Source organism: Ammospiza nelsoni, chromosome 6 (genome assembly GCF_027579445.1).
Source record: "Ammospiza nelsoni isolate bAmmNel1 chromosome 6, bAmmNel1.pri, whole genome shotgun sequence".
Taxonomy (NCBI): Eukaryota; Metazoa; Chordata; class Aves; order Passeriformes; family Passerellidae; genus Ammospiza; species Ammospiza nelsoni.
The window spans coordinates 12,938,176-12,963,175 of NC_080638.1; the positions used below are offsets into that span (position 1 = coordinate 12,938,176).

The following is a 25,000-nucleotide window of genomic DNA, read 5'->3' on the forward strand; positions in this document are numbered from 1 at the left end:
CACAACTCTGAGGATTGGTCTTATTCCTACCAGGCAAAGGGTAAAGGAAGTGGAAAGTGGCTCATAACCAACTTCCACTTGCCCTCTGGCCCTGTGCTGCTGCTCTGGGGCTCTGGGCCAAGCATACATCATGTGGAAGACGTGCTAGTAAACCACATCATTTGAAGATAGAGAACGTATGCCATCTGCAATTTGCAACAATTTGTACAGATTGTGGAGGAAGTTGCATTTAATATGTAGCTTACAAGCAAAGTTATGTTACAGACTTGTTTAAGTGTGTCAGTGTTTTATAATAATGGGCAGTTTGCATCTCAGTAGCCTTTAACAAAATAGTCCAAGTGCTTCCAGACACATTAGTCTCATGTGACAGACTCTTCATTCATCAGGAGCTGAAGTCTTGCCTGTCTTTCCCCCTTACTAGAAAGTAGTAGCTCCCTTGTAAATCCCAAAGGCATTGTGCATTCTAAAGAATGTGAAAGGTATTTCTCAAAGTAAATTCTTTCGTGCTCAGAGGAAGTGTTTACCTCCACTGCTGAAATGTTTAAGCTTGACTGAGGAATAAAATAATATTTTAGGATTGTTTGTGATTTACTTGGGTTGTGTCATTTTGGTGGTTCTGTACATCTGATGTGCAAGACTTGAGATGGTTACCAGTGGAGGATTATTTTCAGTGTATCAAGACCTAATTTTGCCTTTATTCACTATATTAATTTGTGTCCTTTGAAGCCAGTTTTTAAGTGTGTCCTGTCTTTGGCATGCTCAGCTACAGCATTAGCTGTTCTCCAGAATGTAATTAAATGATTGGAAGTTATTGCTACTAAGGGAAAGAAAATATCTACCGTTCACCCAGAACTAAAACATTATAACAATTCAAGCCAAATAGGATAAATAGCCCCAGGCTATTCTTCTTAAAATGTCTAGGTCAAATGCCTAAGCTTTAATCGTGAAACTTGTTGGTATGTATGGAGATATTTACAGATATTTCTCTGTTTTTCTCTTCAGACCTGACTTAGGTTTGAAGGTTTTTTTTACTGTTAGTGAAAACAATAAAATTCTGTGTTGGTATGCATTGGTTTAAATGTATAGCATATTTATGTAATAACCCAGCTTTTATGAGTTTGTTTTCTTGCTTTTGTGAAATGCTGTGTGATGTAAAATATTTTGATGCTTTTACTCATGCAGAAGGGCTGCTGAAGTTGAATCTGTTGCGGTTACTGTGCAAATTGGAATTGAGCCAGTAGAGAAATCCTTCAGGTAGTCCATCAGAATCCATGAAGTTGCTAAAAAAATTACTGTATTTAAGCTAATGAGTAATTGCATCACCTCTAAAAAAAGAGTAGCAAGATATAGGTGAGAATAAAAAAGAAATCAAAGCTTAACATTTTTAGGAGTTAAGTCCATTCCTTTTTTTGTGAACTGAAAAGAAATGAAAAGTTTCATTTCTTAAGGTAATGTTTACTTTTAAACCTATGGTAACCTTCCTCTAGAGTGTGCATTGTCTACTTCAAAGCAGCATTAGGTCATTCATTCTTTCATTAATGAATCACTAGAATTATTTGCTTGACAATGAATCACAAAGCAGGTTTGAATGAAGCTTTTGAGGAGTGTATTATTATCAAATTTGCATCACAAATGCTGCAGCACGTATTTCATTTGTGCTCATTGACTTCCTGATCCTGTTTTCCCTGCTGCTCCTTTCCCCCCACCCTGCCTCATTTTATCTCATTCTCTGAAAGCACAGCTGAAATTCAAACTTATTGCCTTTTATAGCAGTTTCTTTTTCTTTTCTATTGATTTTATGGGATAATTTTTCAGCCCATCACTTCTGTAGATTAGAATCTGTCTTGGCTATACAGTACATCATTTACTAACAGTATTTCTTACAAGTGAGGTTACAGGTAGGAATGATTACACTGAAATTACCTGGGTAAATGTTCAGAAACCTATAAAATGCAGAATTTTACAGCCTGAAATTAGCCAAGAATGTAGATATTATTTTCTGAGTCATATTAAAGAAAATATGAGATGCCTGGAAGCAGTCTACACTTCTGTGTAGTTTGTGGAAGTCTATTATTCAAGTTCAGTTATTATTCAGGTAGTTTATAATACTGCCTTTTTGGGGTTTTCTGTATCAGAAGTCAGTTTTCCTGTGTCTCAGGTTTGAGTTACAGGTGTGTTTTGACTTTCAGTAAATTCTTTGTTATTTTCAGGAGCTTTCTTCTGTTCTTCAGACTTGCAGTAGTGTCCCTGTTAGAACAGTGCCATGGGTGGCATTAACAGCCCATCACATCTGTGAGAAATAACATTCTGAACATGTTGGCCAGTCAGGAAGCCCCCAAAATATGTCTGTCCAATCAGTTCAGCATCTCTGGCTGTTTCTGGATGCACTTCATTATTGAATGAAGAACATTGGCTAAGTGGAGTAGTGTTTGGGGGGTGACCTGGAAGTTAATAATGTGTTGAGTTCCTCATTTGTCCTGCTTCCTTTTGTGTGGTTCGTAATGCCCTGGGCAGTTGGCTGGTGGATGTTCTCAGTGGAGTAGTGGGGATTTAGTGCTAAGGACACATTCAGAAGGGCTGCACGATCTTTATTTGCCTTGGTATTTGGTTGAGTTTGTTCTAGATTTTGTGTGATTGTTCGGTGGTTTTTACTTTTCAGAAAAGGAAAAACTTTTAAAAGTCAAAATAACAGAAAAGATTTGGCACAATATAGAATTTATGGATGAACAAAAAGCCAAGTGTATATGTATTCTATTGATAGGCATTCTGTTTTGGTTTACTGTGTGGCAATATTTGAGTTTGTGTCTGAACTGGAGTTTTTTTCCCTGAAAACCTGTGAGCTGTACGATGTGCAGTCAGGCTGTGTACCTTTTCCCCATGTTCATACCCTCCCTTTTGTTTCTCCATGCTCGTGTCAGGATGTCCAGGATGCAGCCCTGGAGATGTGGAGCTGTTTCTTAGCAGGTGTGAGGTTTGAGACTGAGCACAGCAGCAGCCTCTGCTGCCCTCTCCTGCTGTGCTTTCTGGCTTGTGTGCTTGGAGCAGGCAGTGACTCCCAGGGTGGAGCCAGGACAAAATGGGCTTTCAGCTCTGGAAACTGATAGGGCAGAGAGTTCCATGCACCCTGATGATCTGTGAAACAGAAATATTTATAGCTTAATACAGGGTACCCAGTCTCCTCCTCAGTGTTCATTATGGGCTGGGGAGAAAGTCCTCAAACACATTACTTAAATTATCATGGAGGGGAATAAAATCCATGTAAAATTCTCAGGGTAGTTGTCATGGGGATGTAGTTTGTGACACTTCAAGTAGACTAATCTTGCATGTTCAGTGACTTATAATGTATTTTTTGTACCCATGGGTCACAGGTAGTAAAAAACCTTCTTAAATATATTAGTGGTACAAGAGAAAAAGATACTGAGTGTATATGTTCATAATTTGAGTGATCTAGGCAATGTTTGACCAGATGCAGGCTAGATTAACACTTTACTTTCCTTTTAAAAATGCCATAATCTGTCATTTCATAAAATGTTTGCATAGCTGGATATGCACTAATAAGGGAATAAGAAAAATTTTATTTATTGAAAGGTTTGAAAATGAAAATTCTATGTAAAAATATATAAGATATGAATACCTCTCTGGTAATTCCTTTCTAGGAATTAATTTCTCTGAGGATAGTTGGTGGGAGCACTAAGGAAGGGATTAAAAGTGTCATGGAATAAGAGCCATGTGGGATTTTGTATGGATGCCATTAAATGGTTTGACAGTAGTTTAAGGGCTCCTGTTTTGGATAACATAGAAGCACAGTTTGGAGAGAGTGCTTGAAAACTCATTTAACTGAGCATTGTATATAATAATATATGGACTGAAAACAACTGGGACTTGGATGACATTGCACAGGACAAAGAATACTTTAAGTGCAGAGCTCTGTGTTAGAAGTAGTGTTTATTTCAGAAAGGATGGGCTGCCAGTTTGATAAATAAAGTTTAACTAGTGTAAATTGCTGTTATAAAAGTCTCCTTATGTGAAGGTATTGCTGGCATCTAACTGTGTAGTGAAACACATCTGAATCTGAGGTGGTGAGTATCTGTTTGCTCCTTTTTATCCATCTGTCCTAGCCAGCTGTATTACAAAATGTTTTATTTTTCCAGCATACTTTTGGCTTTCAAATTCTGGTACAAAAGGCTGCCGCACACTGTGCTAATTCAGAAGGCATGTGTCCTATGTGGAAATAGGTCTGACAATCCTGAAAATAAAAATACCTTGTAAGTTGTTATCTTTCCTCTGGGGAACATTGGAGGTGCATTTATGATGTTATCAGTGGCTGTTGGCAGGTGCTTGCCTGAGATCACAGGATCATGTTCTTCCCACAGCCAGACAAGTTTGTTTTCCTCTGTGCCGCAGGTGATGAGGACTCCCCCAAAGGATTTGGGAAGTTGTACATTCTGCAGTAGGTGTTGAGTCATTAGCTGGGTGTCTAGTGCACACTGATTGACACTCATTTTCTGAGTCTAATTTGGGTCAAAACTCATTCTAGAAGAAAAGAGTCTCGATGGTTTAAAGGTAAAGCTGGGTAAAGTCATGTTTAACTCAAGGTGCTTTGCTGAATAGTGTGACTGTGCCTGTTGGTGTGCTGTGCCCAGTTCTGGGCTCCTCAGGACAAGAGACACAGAGCTCCTGGAGCAGGAGAAGGGAAGGGTGACAGAGCTTGTGAAGGGGCTGGAGCATCTCTCCAGTGAGGAGAGGCTGAGGGAGCTGGGCTGTTCAGCCTGGAGGAGGCACTGAGAGGGCACCCAGCAATGTCTGTCTGTGCCTGCAGGGAGGGCAGAGCATGCACCAGGCTCTGCTCAGTGGTGCTGGGCAATGGGACAAGAGGAAAGGGCAGAAACTGATGCACAGGAAGGTCCATGTGGACATGAGGAAGAACTTCACTGTGCAGTGACCAAGCACTGGGACAGATCACCCAGAGAGGTTTTGGAGTTTCCCTCACTGGAGATGTTCCAGAACCATCTGGACTCAATCCTACCCCATGTGCTCTGGGATTCCCCTGCTCAAGCAGGGAGGTTGGACCAGGTGATCAGCTGTGCCCCATCCTGTGATTCTGTGACAGCATTTGGTAGGTTTAGGACAGCCCTGAAACTGAAAAAAAATCCCCACTGAATTAAGGTTCGAATGTGTGAGGAAGGATATCTTGGAACAGTTCAGTGTGGCACTTGCAGCATACACAGGAATTCTTGCCTCTTTATAGTTGTGTTGATCTGGAAGGATTCATTTAAGAGCAGTTGGAAATAATTTGGCAACTTGATGCTCAGACTGTACTGCACATGCAAATCCCACAGGATTTCGGAGTTTGTAGGGATTTTGCACTTGAATATCCTTTTGCATGTGATGGCAGGGCTGGATAATAGCACAGCACTTGACTTTGGAGGTTACATATTAAAACCAGTGGTGCCTGTAGCCCCTGGAGGTCTTCAGTGATAGCCTTCTAGAGCAGGAATCTGTGAAGCAATGCCATACTAGTTTGCTTTGATTTTGATTTTAGTGTTGTAAAACCAGGAGAGCTACTTCTGATTGAGGATTTCTAGTGGAGTTTCAGTTTAGTGATAGAGCTCTGAATAAAAGCAGTTGAATGCTCAAATGTATGTGGTTCTGGGTAATGACTTAACATTTCTATGGAGTGTTATGGTTGTTGCATGTGGTGAATCCAATTAATGGCAATTATTGTTGGACTTGTACATGTAGACACTCAGGAATGGCCTAAAGATGAGCTAGAAGGTGTGCTAGAGCCACAGCCAGTAGTGGGATTGGATATGGTAGTTTGTCTGCAGACATGAATGCTATTTTTTTCTTTTTTGTTTATAGATAGCATAACTTTAATAGTAACAAATCTGGTGTGCCACAGTTCTTCACCATTTTGCAAAATGTGCGTATGGGTTAGATACAAAAGTGAAGCAATCCCTGCTTTTGCTAGTCATTAATCATTTATAGCACTTTTGTGTTTTTTTTCAGCGTGTTTGGATTAACAGCTTAGAGTTTAAGATGATTCTAGCCTAAGTCAATGCTCTTTATATACAGGTGATTCCTGTTTCTGGAAGAGTTTTATGATAAGTTTTTCCACAGTTGAACTCCTGTCCAGTGATTTTCCTTTGAAACAGTTGCAATTTTCATTTAGGGACATAAGAGTGGAGTCTTGGCTTTGGTTTCTTTCTTAGACTAGCTTTTTTTCCCTCAGGTTTTTTTTTTTTTAATGCTTTAAAGTGTTCTCTCTAGTGACTGTGGCTTGTCACTGATAGATAGGCAGCTCTCCCAATTTTAAATATTTAAACTTTAGTCATGTTTAGTCATGTAAAGCAGATACTGCTGGAGTGTGCCAGAAGGAAAGGACTTGCTCTGATACATCTGGTTCTGTTTCAGTATTGAAATTCTTGTAGGGTTCAAAAATAAGAACAAAAGGTAACAGAGAACACCAGTACAAGAACAGTTGTCCCTGGTTGTAACTCTTTGCCCTTTGTTCCAGAGGGGTAAAAATCCTTTTGGGCAGAATTGATAAAGTTTTTTTATGGAGTTAGTGTAGAAGGAGGGCTTCCTCAGACTTTCAATAATAATATAATTTTTTAATAATACACTTTTCATTTTAAGTGCCACAGAATTTGTAGTTCTGTATCTGAATGTGGCTCACATGAATCTGAACATGCCACTGACACTTGCAGACTTGAGACAGGAGAATGTTTTCCCTGTGCAGGCTCTGGAGATGGAACATTCATGCTCCATGCATGGAGAATGAGAACACATGGACACGTTAGCTGGAATGCATCTGGCACGGCTCTTCCTTGGGGAGATGGAGTGTTCCATAGCTGTGAGTTGTTTTCTTTTCGGAGTGGCAGAAAGTTGTTCCATATTTGTTCTTTTTCCAAGATGTTCTGGCTTCCCAAATTCTTCTTTTGCGACTTGAGAACTGATTCCATCTTGTACTCAACATGTGTTGTATCCTTATTTCCACAGAGATGAAAAGGTCAAGGTACTCCACCATTCATCTTTCATCAAAACAAAAGTGGGTGAGACCTTTACCTTGGAAGATTTTTCTCCTTGAAAGGGCATTGAAGGGCCCATGGATGTCTCAAGGTGGCATTGCCTAAAGTCAGAGCCTTTAGCAGTGTCTTTAGAGGCAGACAAGTTCTTGTCAGCCAGCTCCTTGGGTGCTGCCATCCTAACAACTCCATTTTTTGAGGGTACTCCCTCTCTGTCTACATGATAAATTTGACAACTGTTCAGCACTGGGTTATTCAGTAAAATCCAAAAGACAAAAGTTAATGTATGCTCACAGTGCTCTGTTCTTGTGTCTTGGAGGGCATGGCTGCTTGTGGCAGGGACATGGAACTGAGAAGCCAGAATTGTGGCAGGAGCAGTTGTCCTCATTCCCTGTGAGCTCTAGATATGCCTCCGCAAGACTTGTGTTCCTTTTCTGTGGCTACAGACCAGGCATTCAGCCAGTGCATGTTTGTATAATACACTTTCACAAAGAAAAATAGTAAAAATTTATTTGAAGCAGGTTTATCTTTACTTTTGCAATGAGAATTCCCCACCTTCATGGAATGAGTATCTCAGAACCTTTCCAGTGGTCAGTGTCTGTCAGAACCATTATGTTATTCTTGGGAAAGGTGTGCTGCAGTGATGAAACTTGCTTAAATAAACAGAGGATCCTACTGAGAAGGAGTGCCTCTGTGTGGAGGTAGAGCCATGCTTTGTGGTGTAGTTTTGTTATCTGCCTGCAGCCTGGAGGTCATTGCCTGCAAAGGAAATCTGATCAACCTTCTGAACCTTCTGTGGTGGGTTGACCCTGGCCAGGCTAAGTCCCCATCCAGGTGTTGGCTCACTCCTCTACAGCAGTATTGGGGAGAGAAGGGCAGAAGTGAGTAAAAGCTTTGTGAGAAACAAAGAAAGCCTTGGTGCTGCGCTCAGAGTTTGGTTTATTATCAGCACTGCTGCAGTCACTGTGTCTGAAAGACAGCACCATTCAGGGACTTTGAAGGAAATTCACTTCACTGTAACTATACCCTGTACATTCTGTCCCTGAAAGTCTCCAAATTCTGTTACTTCACTGCTCACAGAGTAAGTGGGGAGTACCTGTTTTTAAGCAAGTGAGCACTTGCTTTAATCATTCTTAGCTAAACCCCCCCAGGTTCAGAAGCATTTGCAGCACGAGGCTGATTTCAGTAAAGGCATTTGTTCCTTTGCCTCAGTGCAGTTGGGCTGTCAGATTATTTCACACTGCTTTCCTGAAGTGACCAAGCTGTTCCTCTTTGACTTCCTGCCCACTGAAACCAGACAGAATTACTACTTCTTCCAAGTTGTCTCCAGGGCATTTCTTCAGGAGCTGTTAAGAGACCTAGATGGTGCTGCTCTGTGGAGTTAGCTGTTGTGCGAAAGCTTAGACACTGTCCCAGTGCAAGTTGTGGAGCAACTGGATGTATTCTTGATTCCTGGAGAGGAGAGGTCTATTTCCTATAAAACTGATAGCAGTCTGTGAGTTTGATTGTGTGATTGCATACTCAGCTAACCACTATGGTAAATCAGAATGTCCTCCTTCTGAAATAGATGACCCATTTATCCTATGTGACTCATTGCACCAAATGTTACCTCGGATGACTTGAAGTATCTGGAATTGTTCTGAGTATTTCTGGCAAGTATTCCTTTGGTGAATGGGTCAACATTGTTGAGATTTGTTGTAGTAATACTGTTCAGCACTTGAACTTCCCTGAATCCTCCAAAGAAGTGACATCAGATTGTTTTGTGACAGTTGGGAAGCTCATTTTCAGTGATGTTGTGCAAGGTCTGTGGTCGTGGTTGGAAGAGACATTTTGCATTTGCAATGCTGTGGAGCTGTGCAGTCTTGGAAATGGGTGGACAACCTCACTGCCTAATACCAGACTGACAGGTAACAAAATGCAGTCATTTCTCTTTTAATAAGAAAATTGGGATTTGGGATAGGTACCTGGAAATTTGCTTGCCAGCAGTGCACACAAGTGAAGCTTCAAACTCTCATATGTAAATTTGAGGTATCTGGTTCCTTGGCCATGAGCTGCAGATTCTAATTAAAATATAGAAAGTGAGGTATCAATCTGTTTTTCTTCCTACAGCAACTGGAGGCTCTTCTGCTCCTTAATGAGTTCTCAGCCGAATGTTCTTGGATATGCTCCCAATGACATCAGGGTGTCTGGCCATATTTGTTCTGGTTCCACTGTTGCAAATCTTTCTAGCCCAAGGAAAGACTGTGTATGGCACTGGTTATCCATTTCTTTTTATATAGGTGAGAAAATGTTGATATTTGGACCCTCTGCTATTTTTGTTTTGTGTGAAAGAGTAGAGAAAACTTAAGGCCTTGCTTACCCTTGTGGTCCTTCATGTGTATTTATGTGCATTATTTTTCAAGACTGGTTGAATGCATTTCTTATTGTATGTTATAATGTTTTCCAGACTCAGGTGACAGCGTATTCAGCACTGCATGAACACTGCTTAGGTTCTGGTTCTTGATCTGTAAACTTCCTGTAGAGTTATTCCATCTCTGTTCTTCCCTGATGTTGTGTGGAGTGTAGAAGACTGAAACAGTCCCAGTAGTTTGCCTTATTCTGTGCCAAATAACTGAGTTGTGAGGCTTTCTATGAGTCAGGATTCATATTAGGATTCATTTAATTCATATCCTGGTAGGAATTCAGAGACATTTAAGAGTGTTCCTGGCTGATGTTTACTTCAAAACTACTGCATAACCAGGAGTGTTATTGGAGAATCACCATGTAGTGCCTGTCGTAACACTGAATTCTTCTGCATCCTCTATATGGGGCCTACATAAGAAAAGCACAAAACTTAAAAGAATCATGTGTTAAAGCTCTGTTTTTAGGCCACAGTTGAGAACAGCTTATGACAAGAATGGTTTTCTGTGTAGTACTCATTAATAAAAATGGGTTTTGTAAGAGTTTATCTCAGTGGGGACACAGACACTTAAACCCTTAGTGGAAATATTGCAGTTGGATGTAAGTAGATGTAGTGCTGTCATTTTTGGTGTTCAGTAATTAATCTGACACAAAATGGGGGTGTCCCTGTTCTGACAGGTCATTTGTCTTTGGCTAGAAGTGTTGTGATACTATGATGGAAAGTATTTTACAAGTTGAAACAGTAATTTTGTGTTCTGACATCTGGCACAAGGAAAATGTCATTTGAGAGCAGCTGTTAGGCTGAAGAAAAATGAGTAGTCAATAACTTGAAAATTAAAGTTTCTCTTTAAATATGATAGTCCAAGATAATGATGTATTTAGCAGGCCAAAAAAAAAAGTGGAAGTGATGAGCTATTAGCTTCTGTCTCTGTGAGTCACCTGTGACAGAAGAGCCTCATGGACACTTTCTCTTACACCTCGTGATGTGGCCACTGCTGGATCACAGCCAGTTTTCTGCCCTGAGGTTCAGGGCTGCATCTGCACTTGGTGTGGGATAGGTATTTTACATCACACTAATGAAGCACCCCAGTCATCATGGGAGCTGTCATTGTGAGATTTGGAAATAAAGCTTTGTTTTATAGGAGCTGTAGTAGTAAATACAGATGCTGCTTCTTTATATAGAAGTTACTAGAAGTAAAATGTTTCAGACCTGAAGCTGATATGATTCTGTTCCTGTAACAAAAACCAAATTCAATAACCAGTGTTAGATCTGTGTGTGCATGTGCTGATACAATTTAACTAAAAGGATTCTGCCTATTAAAGTTTGTAAGGTCAAGCTCATCTTGGGGAAAACAAGAGCTGAGGGATATCTTATATTCCTTCCTACTTATGAGTACCTAAGCACTGCATATTAAATCTGAGCCTTAAATTTTTGCTTCTGTTACTTTCTAGATTTAACACAGAGCATTCCTGCATTCCTTCCCCTTGACTCTCCTTAAAAATCATAGAATCCTAGAATGGTTTGAGTTGGAAGAGACCTTAAAGGTTGTCTGTTTCCAATACCACCACCATAGATAGGGAGACCAGGTTTCTCGAAGTCCCATCCAGCCTGGCCTTGAACACTTCCAGGGACAACCCTCCACAGCTTCTCTGGAAGAGAAGCATCCTTAATAAAGAATTTCTTCCTAATAACTAATTGAAACCCACTCTCTTTTGGCCTAAGGCCATTCCCCCAGGTCCTGTCACTACATGCCCTTGTTAAAGGACCCTCTCCAGCTCTCTTGTAGCCCCCTGGGGTACTGGCAGGTGCTGTAAGGTCTCCCTGGAGCCTTCTCTTCTCCAGGCTGACCAGCCCCAACTCTGTCTTCATAGGAGAGCTGCTCCAGCCCTTGGAGCAGCTTTGTGGCCTCTGGACTCACCCCAACAGGTCCATGTCTTCATGCTGAGAGCCCCAGAGCTGGATGCTGTGTTCCAGCTGGGATCTCAGAGAGCAGAAGAGAGGAGCAGATTCACCCCCATCACCTGCTGTCCACTCTCCTTTTAATGCAGCCTAGGACATGTTTGGCTCTCTGGGCTGCAAGTGCACATTGCTGGGTGATGCTGAGCTTTCCATCACTCAACACTCCCAAGTCCTTTCTCCTCAGGCTGCTCTCAGTCCATTCTCTGTTTGTGCTTTATGCTTGGAATTGTGTATGTTCAGTTTAAAACAGGATAAAAGATTTCTGCTTTGTAGCAAAGATTAGTCTTCAAAAATAGAGTCCAGATCTTCTGTTGCAAATATGTGAACTTGGCATAGCTAGAGCTGTCTTCTGCTGCTGTGCTTGCTTTTCCTCATGGGATGGAAAAATCTTTCCAGAATCGTCCTTTTGTCTCTCAGAACTATCCTCTCTGCTCACTTGTCATGGGTCTGTGTGTTGGTGAGCCCTAGGTTGAAATGCAGTTATCAGCCAGCTCTGGGAAATGCTTTGCTTACTCTTTTGCAACATTGCATTCCCTGTTAATTAGATAGATCCGACTCTCTGGTGCCTTTGAAACAAGTCAACGCTTGAGAAGGCACTTTTGGCCTTGTGCAGTGACAGTTTTCCTCATCAGCAGAATTTTCAGGTGATAGTTCACACTGGTAGTCTAATTTTATCTTTTCAGATGTAGAATGTGGTAGGAATGAGATTGTTCTTGCAATCTGAGTGTTTACTTGGAGTCCTGACAGGGTCTAAATGATGTTATACAAACTTCTAATTTTTCAAGCAAAAAATATTTGTGTTCTACTTAGTGCCTGTTAACAGGGAAAGTGTGTAATTTCACACAGCTTTTGAGAACCCATTTGCGTGTCATTCCTTCCACTTTTTATTTTGAGATACAACAGGCATGAAGACCTTGTCTTTGCTTTTGGAATGATGTTTCCAATCATTTTTGAAAGATTTCATTTCAGAGCTCTCTACTTTTTTGTCTGAATTTGAACTCTGTGACTGTCTCCCTCAAAGGCAACCACTTGTTCAGACCATTGGATACAAATGTGAGCCTCAGGGGAAGTTTCCTTGTTTGCCTTAGAAAACTGTCTTTGTCCAGGAGTTTATGCCTCTTTTACAACACAAGATCCAACCTCAAACTTGGTGTGGTTGGGGTTGGAGCTTATTCTACCCTGTGTACCCTGCTACTCCTAATTTACTCTTCCAAAGAGACCAGATCTAATATTTTTCTGTTAGCATATGCATCACTTCTGGAAGAACTTGTTGAACTCGAAACCCTGTCTCTGTAAAATGATTTTCCCTACTCTAATCTTAGAATAAGCAATAGAATAAGTGTGATGATGGGTTGAACTGAATAGCAACAGTGATGTATTTAATGGTTTGTGTTCCTGCTTTGTTGTGAGTGTGTTGATGGCTGAGAGCTGAAGGGAGTGGGGAGAAGCTGTGGGCTGACCCAATGTGCCCTACAGAAACCTTTCCTTAGGAAAGCAGCTGGGGAGGGTGGAGAGATCCTGTTGGAGCAGAAAGCTCAGGGGCAGGAGGTGCTGAGAGCACTGAGCTCTGATGGGTTTTTGGGAAGAAGGAAGACCCAGCAGCAGAACTATGCAAGTGTTCAAAGCCTGCCGTGCAATAACACCAATGCTGCTGTGGAGCAGGTGCTGCAGGGACGGGAAAAATTGATCAGAGCCATGGACTGAGGTTCTGGGAGGGATCAAGACCTTTAGGAATTTAGGAATTCAGGCATCAGTAGCTTGGTGCTCACAGTATGACTTTATCTTCCTCCCTGTCCAGTTTTTTTTTGGGTTTTTTTTGGTAGTTATTACTTTGATTTTTGACTTTTTTACCTGCCCCCCCCCCCTTACTTTAAATTCTTATTGAGCACTTTTTAAAATACAAATAGAACCCCACAGGGAGTGGGGTTCTTCAGGCTTTTTGTCGAGGATTTAGTCTGCAACTTTCTTATATTCATCTTATTAAAATGTTAATAAGCCTGAAAAGGCTTATTAACTTATTAATTTCCTGATCAGATATATAGGCTTTCCAAATAAATTATTATGGCACTTAAAATGAAATTACTTTGAGCATAATTTCATTTTTTACTTTGTCATGTCACTCTCATTTTCCCCCAGGATGTCATAAGAAGGAATCTCTTGTTATCAGTGTTCACACAAGTGTGAGTGAGGAGGATTTCCAAAAACCACTGAACCATATTATTAACATTTTTAATAGAGCACAGTAGCAAATTTCCATATTCAGTTGAATGTGCCAGAATTTTGTTTAGTATTTTTATCTGTATTGTGCCTCACATAGATCTAATTATGACTTTTTCTGACTAGAACCAGCCATGATTAGACACTTCCAGAAGTTATTTTGTGTATCTGAACAAATAGTGTAGAGTCAGTAAAATGATAAATGTGGGATTCCTACCCCATGGCCCCAGATTATCTCTGTAGGTGCTGCTCCTTGGAAAAAGAATTACATAATAGGAAAAAACCCCAAACCATAGTAGAAGATAAAACATGACTGTACTTAAATAGTAAACCAAGTGTTGAAACATCTTTGTTTTAAGTATTGCATTGCAAACTTATGTTTTACATAAATTACATTGCAAACATTACAAACTTACTTTGCAAACTCATGTTTTAAGTGTTGCATTTAGACCTGAATCTTCATATTCAGGAATCCTGTACATAAATATTGATACAGAAGAACTGTTATACATAGACTGCTTTACCTATTATAGTCCAATAAAGTGATTTAGAAAAGTAAGTTTTAGCACATGAACAGACTTTTAAAAGAGAAAATGTAGAAAGCCTTTTCATGAAGTTGTTTCTTTGCTAAATTTTAGAGTATGAATAACTTTCCTTTATACTCCACAAAATCAGGTTACAGTAACAGCTACTTACATCTCTGGAGTGTAAATATCTGAAATCTGATTCTAACCTTGCCATCTGTGTTTGGTTAAAAAAAAAACAACTATGCAAAAAGTAAAAAAAGGTATAAGAAGTATTTGCACAGGCTGTTTTTTAAATGTATTCACATGTGTGCTGATTAAAATGTTGAAAGTACAATATTGAAAATGTAAAAATTTTTTGGTAAAATTAGAATCTTACATTTGTGTTCAGGAAATTTTGAAGTGGAGCTTTTTAAAAATTCATTTGGTATATCAGTTAAAATAATCCCAAGGGATGGTTGCAGAAGGAAGATAACTTATTGAAAAGAGTAATCATATTTAGTAAATAGAACAGGGTTATTTTTAAAGCTGGGCAAGTAAACATAAGAACTGAGAAGCTGCCTAATATTTTTTTAACGTTTAAGACATTGATTCAGGGTACAAAGCTGAGTATGGCTTTGGCATCCTGATTTTTATACCTTCCTCGAAAATAACTATTTTCTCCAAGACAGTTGGGAAGTCTTTTTCAGTTTGGTGTGTTCAAAAGACTGTTTGTTTAATATAGAGTGTTTATTTGAAGTCTGATCTTCTCTTCCTATGCAGAAGCTGGCAAAAGTGATTTGTTTGCAAACAAAAAGGGGAGTTGTTGATGAGCAGGAAACTTTCTCCCTGCCAGCTGCCCAAGCCTTTTTCATATTTCTTGAATATTATGCCAACTGTTGAGTACGGAGTTACTTGAAAATTTAACATTCATTGTTGTTTTCTTGTCTGTTATTTTTTAAGGCTTTTGCAAAAGCGCTGTCCACCCAGCAAAAATAGAGTGTTTGTCCAGGAGTGTGTTATGTCCCAAACTCCTGTCTGAAAGGAAGAGTCCTGAGGTGCAGCTGTCCCAGCCAGGCTGCATTCATTGTACCAGTAACTTATCTAGATAAAATGCTGTGGGAGTTGGAATCCTGCTGAAAGGTGGGGGATGATGGTCTGAAAATGGTTCTTCAGGAGCAGCTGGCACTTCACAGGTGAAGGCCAGAAAAGCTTTTCCAAGGACGGCTGGTGCCTGGGCAGGAGTTCCACTCTTGGAAATGAGAGATGCAATGGCAGCAAAGTCACGTCGTAACTTTGTACAGAGCTCTGCCAAGGGCCAGTGAGTTCATTGCCACTGGTCACTGAGGTTTTGTTCTCAGAAGTGGCCTTCAGCATGAAGCAGCACTTTGCAGACAGTTTTCCAAGGATAGTACTGAGTTTGTGGCATTTGGCACGTTTCTCCACAAGGCTTAGAAGCTGGGGTGGGCTTGGCTGACCAAATCCCTGGTTAGAGGATTAGGGGGACACTGCTGCTGCAGCTGAATGGGCCTCTAACCTGTGGTGCTGATTGTAACATTCCTATTCATTCCTCATTCTGCTTCCCTTTGCTCCATTTCCTTCCTCTTCTGCTCTTTATGGTATTTATCTGTTTTCATTTCACTTGGCACTGGTGCAATTTCAGTGGATGAAGTTCATCCCTAAATGTCAAATTCCCCTACAAGATCTGTTTTAGAGTACCAGTGGCTAACCTCCCTTCAGAAAAAACACCAACTTTAGTGGATTTAGTGGAATGAGATATGGCATGTTTTGCCATGTTCCCACTTTACCTTAATTAAAATACAAGCTAGAATATTGTCCCTCCTTTATTTACAAAGCGCAGAAGTGATTTCTGATAGCCAAGAGCAAGGAAGATGTTGGCCTGCCTAGAAGAGTATCTATTGCAATAGTGGGAAGGATGATCCTGCAATTAAGATGCCAATCTATGGTTTGGGTGGTAATGATTGAGCCTGTTTCTTGTACATCCCTTTCTTTGTGCTCTGCAAATTACAAAAGTACAAAAAGCAAATAAATACCAAGACATCCAGGACTTTGGACCATCCCAAGTATTTCAGGTAGTCCTGACTGCAGTGCCAGTACATTTGGGGGAAGATGGAAATGCTTTTTTTTTTCCTGCTAAGTTCAACAAATTTTTCCTGTTTACAAAGAAAAGAGCCTGAGGGTTGCCTTATCCCATTATTTGCTGCATCCTTGATGATCCTGCCAGCCTCCAGAATGGCTGTTGTTCAGATTCCCAGGATTGTTGTGTGCATCTCTTTGACCTGGTTCAGATGAACTGACTTCTGAGCTGTGCCAGTTGTACAAAGACTGTCCTTGGTCTTGGTGGAAGCCTGTTTTCATTCCTAAATGTGCCAGCATTTTGTCTAACCTTTAGTGGCCATAGACTGCAATAAAGTCTTTATTCTCTTGAATAAATCAGAATTAAATGCTCTTAATGTAAACTTCCATATCCAGACTTTAAGATGCACATGGCCTGTGATGTGCTGGTGGGGGTTGGACAGATTTTTTTCAGAATTTCATGTATTTTAGGCCTATCAAAGAAATATTTTTCTTTCTAGGTGTTTAATTTTAGCTCTCCTTTGGCTTCTTGTTCCCTTTAGTTTCAGCACTGGCTTCTGTATAGGGACTGAGTTAAAATGGGGATATCTTCTGTAGTGTTTTCTGTCTTCTGGCATCAAGATTTGTTGTGATGTTTGTAAAGGTACAGATCTCAGGTACATTTGTTCCCAAGGTGGAACATCAGTTGTCTTCATGCTTCCATGAAAAGCATTTCCAAAACACCTAAAAGTGACAAGAGTCCTGAATAGTTTAAAACTCCTTCAAGGTTCAAATTAAGAGCCTTGCTATAAAGAGAATTTTCCTTCAGAGCAGATTTTAGGGATGTCTTTAGCACTGGGTCCTGTTTTGAAAAGGTTCAGAGGTTCTGTGCTCTGCCACCTGCCTGTGCATCTTTCACACTGACAAGGGTGTTCCCAACTCTGAACATGTAAAGTTGTACTTCTGAATAATTGAAATTATTTCTTACCTTGACATCACCTTTATACTTACAGTGGTCATTTTAAACAATTTTCCATGCCATGAGCTACTGATGTTCTTTGTGATCTGTTGTTTTTTCTTCAGGCCTGGAAATGATACCTCTTGTAACAGATCACTGAAGTGCTTCCACTCAAAGCTTTGCATGTTAACAATACTTGGTGCTCAGATGCATTTTTATCAGGGGTTTGTGAGTGAAAAGACAGTGTATCGCAGTCCTCATTAATTTGGAATGTAAGTTACATGAACAGCTTGCTTCTGGAATTTCAAGGGCGAGCAAGAGATGGCATGTGACCTTTCCTGGGGAAAGATTTATATAAGAAGGGAGTTTAGGGGACTAGGGTTCAGGAACCAGCAAATTATGCCAGAATTTTAATGTGTTGCATGTTTGTACTGTTTAAAGAAAAAGATGGGAAAAGGAGAAGGAGAAAGAGGGCAGATGAGAGGAAGTTAGCTGGGAAGACAAGTTGCTTGTCCCTTAGTAGTTTAAGGTATAGACTGGCATTCAGAATTCCTACAGGCTGAAATTTGGGGTTTGGTCTTGGCAATTCACTTGGTGTGTGTACTATACATGGCAAAGAATGTAATGTCTGAAAATATGAAGCCTAATTTATTTTGTGGTCAACTGTGATTCTTAATGGATTAAGGAGTTAAGCTCTCTTAAAGGCAGCATAACTATTGGATGAGGGTGATAATGATTATTTTAACCTGGCACCTTTAGTGAAAATGCAATTCATTGCTATAGGTGCCAAATTACGGTTTTGAAAAATGGCTGCAATGTTTTTACAACTTTTGTATTTCACTTTATGCAACAAAACTTTACAACAAAATGAAAGAAAAAAATTGCAATTCAGTTGAAATACAGGAATAGTTTTGCTTTTTTAGGAATGACTATTAAGGTAACAATATGAGTGTTTAATGACAATAATAATATAATGGCAGTAGTTTTGTTAGGAATATGTCTCCTGTTACTGCCAGGCACATTTTGTAGATGTAATTAATAATGAGAGCAATTCCTATTTTACATGGAGCATGCTTTTAATGTGCAGTGATTGCCCATGCTGTGCTCACACTCACAAATACTGCATTTGGTAGATTGTTGTCTGAGTGATGTCTGGAGTGCATCTGAGTTGAAGTGGTTTAAAAACCTCCAGAAGCTTCTGTCTGACTGCTCTGAATTCAGAGAGCAGTGCTAGCCATGGGCTTTCCACCATGTGCTGATGATTGTTGTGGTGATGATGGTTTTCCACCCATGGTTTTGGGCAGGTTGTGTGTTATTTGGAAGGACACCAAAAGACAAACATTCCTTCATTGCTGATACAGGGGCTCTTCCTGGTGGCTGTGGCTCTCTGAAGCCATTGACACTGCAATGAACAAGTTTTCCAGGTCAGAAACAAGGTGTCAGTGTTAATGAGTTAATCAGTTCACAGAATCATTTAGGTTGGAAAAGACCTTTGAGATCATCAAGTCCAACCTGTGACCACAATGCCAAGCAGACCATGGCACTGAGTGCCGCATCCAGGGATGGTGACCCCACCACCTCCCTGGGCGGCCCATTCTGGTGCCTAATCACCCCTTCCATGAAGAAATTCTTCCTAATGTTCTCAAAACCTCTGAAATCTTGGTAGGTCTGTAGAGCAGATACTATCAGGCACAAACTGAGGAAGTTGCTACTGGTGTTCACTGTGTGCATGTTTTTAATGTGGTGTCACATTTGTTTAATTAGCTTTAGTTAACAGGAATTTCACCAGAATGCTGAGGGAATGTCCTTTGAGTGTTAAGAATTAATAAAAGGGGCTCGAAAGAAGACTAGATGCAGAGTCAAGGGGTTGTGGTCAAAATGTGAAGTTATTAATAGGAAAATCTGAATCACCTTTATAATTTTTTCCTCATGTGGTTTCAATATTTTTGCAAAGTTGTCAGTAGTTATCAGTAGCATATATTGAAAAAAATGATAGTTTTTGAAATCCCGTGACCTGATATTTTGTTTCTTCCTGTTGTGCTAAAGCAGTCAAAAATGCAAATTCACTTGGGTGTTGAGTTGCAGCCACCTCTTGAATAATCTGTTATCTTCAGAGACAACTGCTCTGCTGAAAGTTGGATGATTTAATAAAAGTCAGCTGAAGGCAGATAGTGTCCACACCCTCTCACCCCAAACCATGGGCTTTAGGCACTTACTGTAATTCTGCTGTTATTTTGAGAAATTCTGCTGATTGGATTGAAAAATGTCAACAGAGAATCAGCAGTAATTGAAGTATAAAGTATTGGGGAAATGTGGTGAGCATATGGTACTGAACTGGGTTTGTTATTAAAGGAAGTGCAGCTGCTGGGTCTTCTCTTGTGCAGGAGATTCTTTCAAGTGCTCTGGGTCTCAGCTTTTCCCAAAGAAGGCAACTTGCAGTTCAGTAACTTTTGTAATTGACAAGAATAATTTTATTTATTTTTCAAATTTATAAAATTACAATTAATTCTGCCTTGTGATTGCAAACATAGAAAACTCTGAGATCATGAAGAATTGCCCTAATTTTGAAGGAGTGCAGATTCATTTAAAAAAGCCAACCAAACAATCCCCCCCAAGCTAAACCAAATTTTAGTGGGATGGGAAGAGTGTTTTCTACCTATCTGTATTGTATTCAACTTAAGAAATCATGTGAAATAGTTAGATTTTATGTATTATAAGTAGATTTGTAAATCTGTATCACAGGACCTTTCTGTTGAAGGATTAACAGTGCTCCTTCTGTTGGTGTTTTTTTATTTTTTTACTCATACCTGGTGGATGTGAATACTCTTCTAATCCTTGTATCTTGAACACAGAACTATAGGGAAGTGATTCCCTTTTTTTCCCCTTTAAAATATTGCATTTCTATGAAGCATCCTTCAATTACTGTTCCATGAGCTTTTTGAGAATTTTAGTCTTTCTCTGTATTTAAGTTGATGTTTTCCTGAAGATTCAGCTTTACTGCTGTGGGCCTGAAGTTTGTTGAACACCTGTAATGTTTGTGAGGCTTCTGTGAGCTGTTCTGAACAGGATCCTTTTCCAAATTATTTGAGAACTCAGGTACTAAATCAGTTGGGCCTGAACTAGAGGGAGACAGAAAGTGTTTTTGGTTTCCAGGTGTTTTCCCAGCAGTGGGGACAGGCTGGGGACACAAGGAGGAATGTGGTTCTGCACCTCCTGGAGGGAGCTGCTCCCTGGAGTGGTTTCTCTCTGGTCCCAGAGGTGACCCTAAGTACAAGTTCAGGCAGCATGAGAGGTTTGTGTGGCTTTCAGAAAATGCTCAGCAGTACATCATTTTCTTCAGGGAAATCCCTATGGAGGTTTAGAATCCTTCTTGAAAGCAAAATGGAATTACATGCAGCAAACTCTAACGCTGGTGGCCAGCGTTAGTGGCCTTTTAAGGAAAGCAGCCTAAAAAACCTGGTAAGCTTTTGACATAAAGGAGAGAATATGAAAAACTTTAAAAAATGTACATCTCTCAATTCTGAATTAAGAGCTTCCTATACTGTGATGTAGGGAGAGTCTTTGTAGCAGTCAAGTAAAAGGAGAACTAGAAAAGGGTTGATAGCTTCAGAACATGAGGAAGTAGAAGAAATTTTGAGCTACTTTCCTGGATGTCATTATATATAACTGTAGTTGGTAGTGTCAGAGGTTTCAGTCTCTTGTAAACTGAATTCAGAGTTAAAAAGTCACCTGTGTTCCCACAGAGAAACTTGCATAGTAGGCACTGTTTGCTGCTGTAACTCTCTGATATTTCCTTTTCCAGAAGTCTGGATACCTCTGTTCAGCTCAGTCCTGCCCTTTCTGCAGGCTGAGCTCTGCCTGGAGGATGTTTGTGCTCACCCCTGCTTTGGGTGCATTTGTTTGCTGTCTTTATGCCACATGCCAGCCCTAGAACAAGTGCAGGAAGAAGAGATTTGACAGAGATATTGTGACAGTGTTCACAGGGGCTCTTGGATGAGGGAAGAGATGAGAATGTTGACTCCATGTTTCAGAAGGCTTCATTTATTATTCATTATATATATATATTACATTTTAACTATACTAAAATAAATAGAAGGAAAGGTTTCATCTCAGAAGGCTAGCTAAGCTAAGAATAGAATAGAAAAGAATGAAAACAAAGGCAGCTGGCTCGGACAGAGAGCGAGAGCCAGCTCTGCCATGTCTGGTCACTAAATACAAACGTCCACATGAGACCAATCACAGATCCACCTTTTGCATTCCACAGCAGCAGATAACCATTGTTTTCATTTTGTTTCTGAGGCCTCAGCTTCTCAGAAGGGAAAAAACCCTAAGGATTTTCACAAAAAGATGTCTGTGACAAGATATGACTTAGGATGAGCAGATAATGTGGTAATTTGAGACTTGAACTCAGCAAGGGGAGAAGTTCTGACACTGAGTCAGTGAAGGAGCAGCCCCTTTGTGCAGTCACCTACTCCACAGTCACTGCTACTGTCTGCAAAAAGGAATGGAAATGCTTTGGTAGAGAACATGAGGGGAACGCTTAACAGTGGATCAGTGGCTGGTGACCCTGTTCAGTTATTGCAGTCTAACAGAGAGCTCCTTTCCCTTACACAAACTTCAGCTGGAGCCACCTCTGAATTTGTTCCTCAGGCTCTGGCACATCCTGGCTCTGCCTTCTGAGCATCTCTGCAGCTCCTCTAGAATGTGATACTTCCTTTGCCTTTACTTTCTGACCTCCTGCACAGAGCTCCCAGCTAACCCTGTGTGACTGCAGTCTGTGAGCAGGCTGCCCTTGGCAGCCACACTGTGTGCTGCCTTGGGGCTGAGATTGCTTTTGGGACTCTCACTCCTTGTAGTTTGTATGGCCATTGTACCAAGAACATCTGCTCTGAGGTTATTCCCAAGGCACAGTCACAGAATGTTAAGTGTAAATATGCACAAATTGGAGAAAATTCTGCCTGCTGACCCATCAGATTGTTCTGCCCAATTGTCTTGTAGGATGTTTTGTGGGTTTTAAGATAGCAGCAAACTCAAACTGTAAATTAGCAGGAAGCTTAGAGGAAGCCTGTTTTTTTTGTCACTGTAGCACTGATTTATGCTAGCGGACTTGAGTTGTGTCAGACTGAAAATGGTTTTTTGTGGTAAAGCCAGGAGAATAATGTATTCACTGCTGCTGCCTGGGTGTCTGCATAGGAGGCAGCACATATGGACTGCTACTACTAATACATCAATAGGACTGCTTCATAATAGCAGAGTACAGCTTTGAGAAGATGATCTTTGAGAAGATTGTCTTCGACAAGAAAATGTTCAACAATTTTAATGCTTAACCTCAACATTTTGTGATACAACTTTACAGAAAAGATGATTCAATTAGATAGGACAGGTCAGCTATTAAAAGGTGTTTTAAATAGTTGCAAATTTCAACTTTGCCATTGATGTATGGACAGATTGAAGAACGAAGACCCTGCAGAGCAGCCCTGTGGAAAGGGACCTGGGGCCATTGAAGTTACAGCTTGTTCATGGTCTCCTCTCTGGTGGCCAGCAGCAGACCTGATGGAATGGCCTCAAGCTCAGTCAGGGGAGGTTAGGTTGGATAGCAGGGAAAAGTTTCTCCAGGATTTCAGAGGGTGAAGAACAAAATTGCTGTTTGTAATTCTGTGCATTCCTGGACCATTCAGGGTGACACAGTGCTGCAATTTTGGGGTATTTGTGGTGTTTCCAAAATTGATCTATAGCACTGTTGCTTCCAAAAAAAGGAACATGTGAAAAAAGAACACAGTTGCATCAGAAAAGTTACCAGAAATTACCAGCTTTTCTTCACATCTTTCTGTGTGGAAAACCACTGCTGACTTGTCCAAGGAAATCGGTGTGAAATACTGACAAAGAGCAAGTGCATCCTGCATCAATCATGGGGGATTCTAATCTGCAGATTTATGTCAATATATAGGCTTCTTTTGGAAGACTGCTTCTTGAGAAATTATTGCTTTCTCTTTTAAATATCACATTATCCATTATATTAAACTCAGTGCTCTTTGTAGAGAGAGACCAAAATTACCAATAATCACCTGTCATTTTAAAAACATGAAAGGTAGAGGCTGGATGCAGCTTGTATCTTCATTTCATGTAGTGATTCCTGGTGTTAGTGCTGGAAAATGTTAGGATTGTCTTTATTAAATGACTTGCAGGACACATTTGAGGAGTGTGTTCTGCCTCTCATGGCGAAAAACTTACTAATATTGGGTATATTTTGAAAATATTCTCAAATGTGTGGTGATTTCAATTCCACCAGTTTGCCTTTAAGTAATTGGATTTTATCTTTCAGCAGGACCAACAGAAGGTTTGGGGAAGATAATACAAAGGTTTCCCCAGAAGGACTGGGAAGACACTCCTTTTCCACAGGGAATAGAGTTGGTAAGTTTGCACTACATTTCGCGAGTTTTAGCATTTCTTTTGCATGCATTTGGAACATAAATATCCCTTCATGTAATGATCTGTATTGTTTAACCCAACAGGGCATGGGTAGAAATTAGTGAGCATAGGGGATAGATTGTAGGTTTAAGAATAACAATTTTGGCTAACAGAAGATAATTTATTCTGGTATGCACAGCTAAGTAAATATTCCTTGAATATAGAAAATGTCTGCTGCAGATTTATAAACTGTGTGTTTAAAAGAAATGCTTATTTGTGCTCCTGTGTTTTGTGAGCCTTCAGATGGCAGATGACTTCTCATTATCATGTTCAAATAATTACAAATGCATATTTGTATAATGTAGATTTAAAAAGAAATTAATATAATATCCCAATAAACTGGATTTACTAAAATGGTCAGCAAGGCTGGTGTGCGGGGATCTATTTTAAACAGGGAATTCCCAAGGTGCTGCTGTTTTCCCTTCCTTGGTCTCTTCTTGTGGGATGCAATGAAAAGGTGGATCAGGGATTCACTCAGCATATTGTCTCTAAAAATCCTGAAGAGAAAGGAAGGACTGTGGTCATATTCTGAAATGAGGTTTCTGAGAAGTCAGAGCGAAACTTTTACTGGTGTGAACTGAGCAACATCTGGGGCAGGATGAGCTGTGGGAGGAGATGGGCTCTAGGAAATGTTGCAATGGGAGTCTCTGTGCTGTGGGGCACAATCAGCTGCAGAGGACAAGGACACCAAGTCTTCACTGAATTTATTGCACAGCCAACAGAGCAGGCTTTTCCCAGTCTGGCACCTTCCAGGAGTGTTCAGCTCCCTGCCCCGTGCCACTGCCACGTGCTGTGCTCTCATGAGGGACAGGAAGGGGACTGGGCTTGGCTCCCTCCCTGAGCTCACGGCCACGCTCTCCTTCTCTCCTCCTCTGGGCTTTCATTTCAGCCCCAGCCTGGCCTTCCAGGGCTTGCCCTGCCCTGCTCTTTGGGGTGAGCAGGATTTCTCCCCCTGTGGTGGGGAATTGCAGCCTCTTGGTGCACTTGCACAAGCCCAGGTTTGGCAATGCCGAGCTCTGCTGAAAAGGGGGAGCTCCAAGGTTCAGCCAGGAGGGTTCATCTTGCCTCAAACAACCCCAGGGGCTGAGTCATGGGGAGGTTTACTCTGTGCCACAGATCTAAATCTCAGATCTTCCTGGCCTTGTTCAGAGAGAGCAGTGGGTCTGACTAGCTGTGAAGATGTGAAAAATAAATAAAATAAATAGGCACACCTTCTCTTGAAGCAGTGAATCTTAATCTGTGCTCAGGTGTTTTCTCCCATTTAAGTTTAATTGTAGGATTTTAGCCCTACAAGAAACACCTTTCTAAAGAAATATTTATTTTTTTTTTTAATGAGACAAAACGTTATTTCTGTATTGATTCTCAAATGACTCATTAGGCCAAGCCATTA

The 25,000-nt window shown here is 40.5% G+C and overlaps 1 protein-coding gene across 6 annotated transcripts in view; it reads left to right on the plus strand.

The window, feature by feature from the left end:
- SBF2 (SET binding factor 2) overlaps nucleotides 1-25,000 on the plus strand; it is a 231,677-nt gene that overhangs the window by 21,796 nt on the left and 184,881 nt on the right. For 5 of the 6 annotated variants that reach the window (XM_059473902.1, XM_059473896.1, XM_059473897.1 and 2 more), the window contains exon 2: nucleotides 23,465-23,553. In XM_059473902.1, coding sequence (XP_059329885.1) covers nucleotides 23,465-23,553 — 89 coding nt within the window. The remainder of the gene's footprint in view (nucleotides 1-23,464; nucleotides 23,554-25,000) is intronic. The other variant, XM_059473898.1, reaches the window with a different exon arrangement.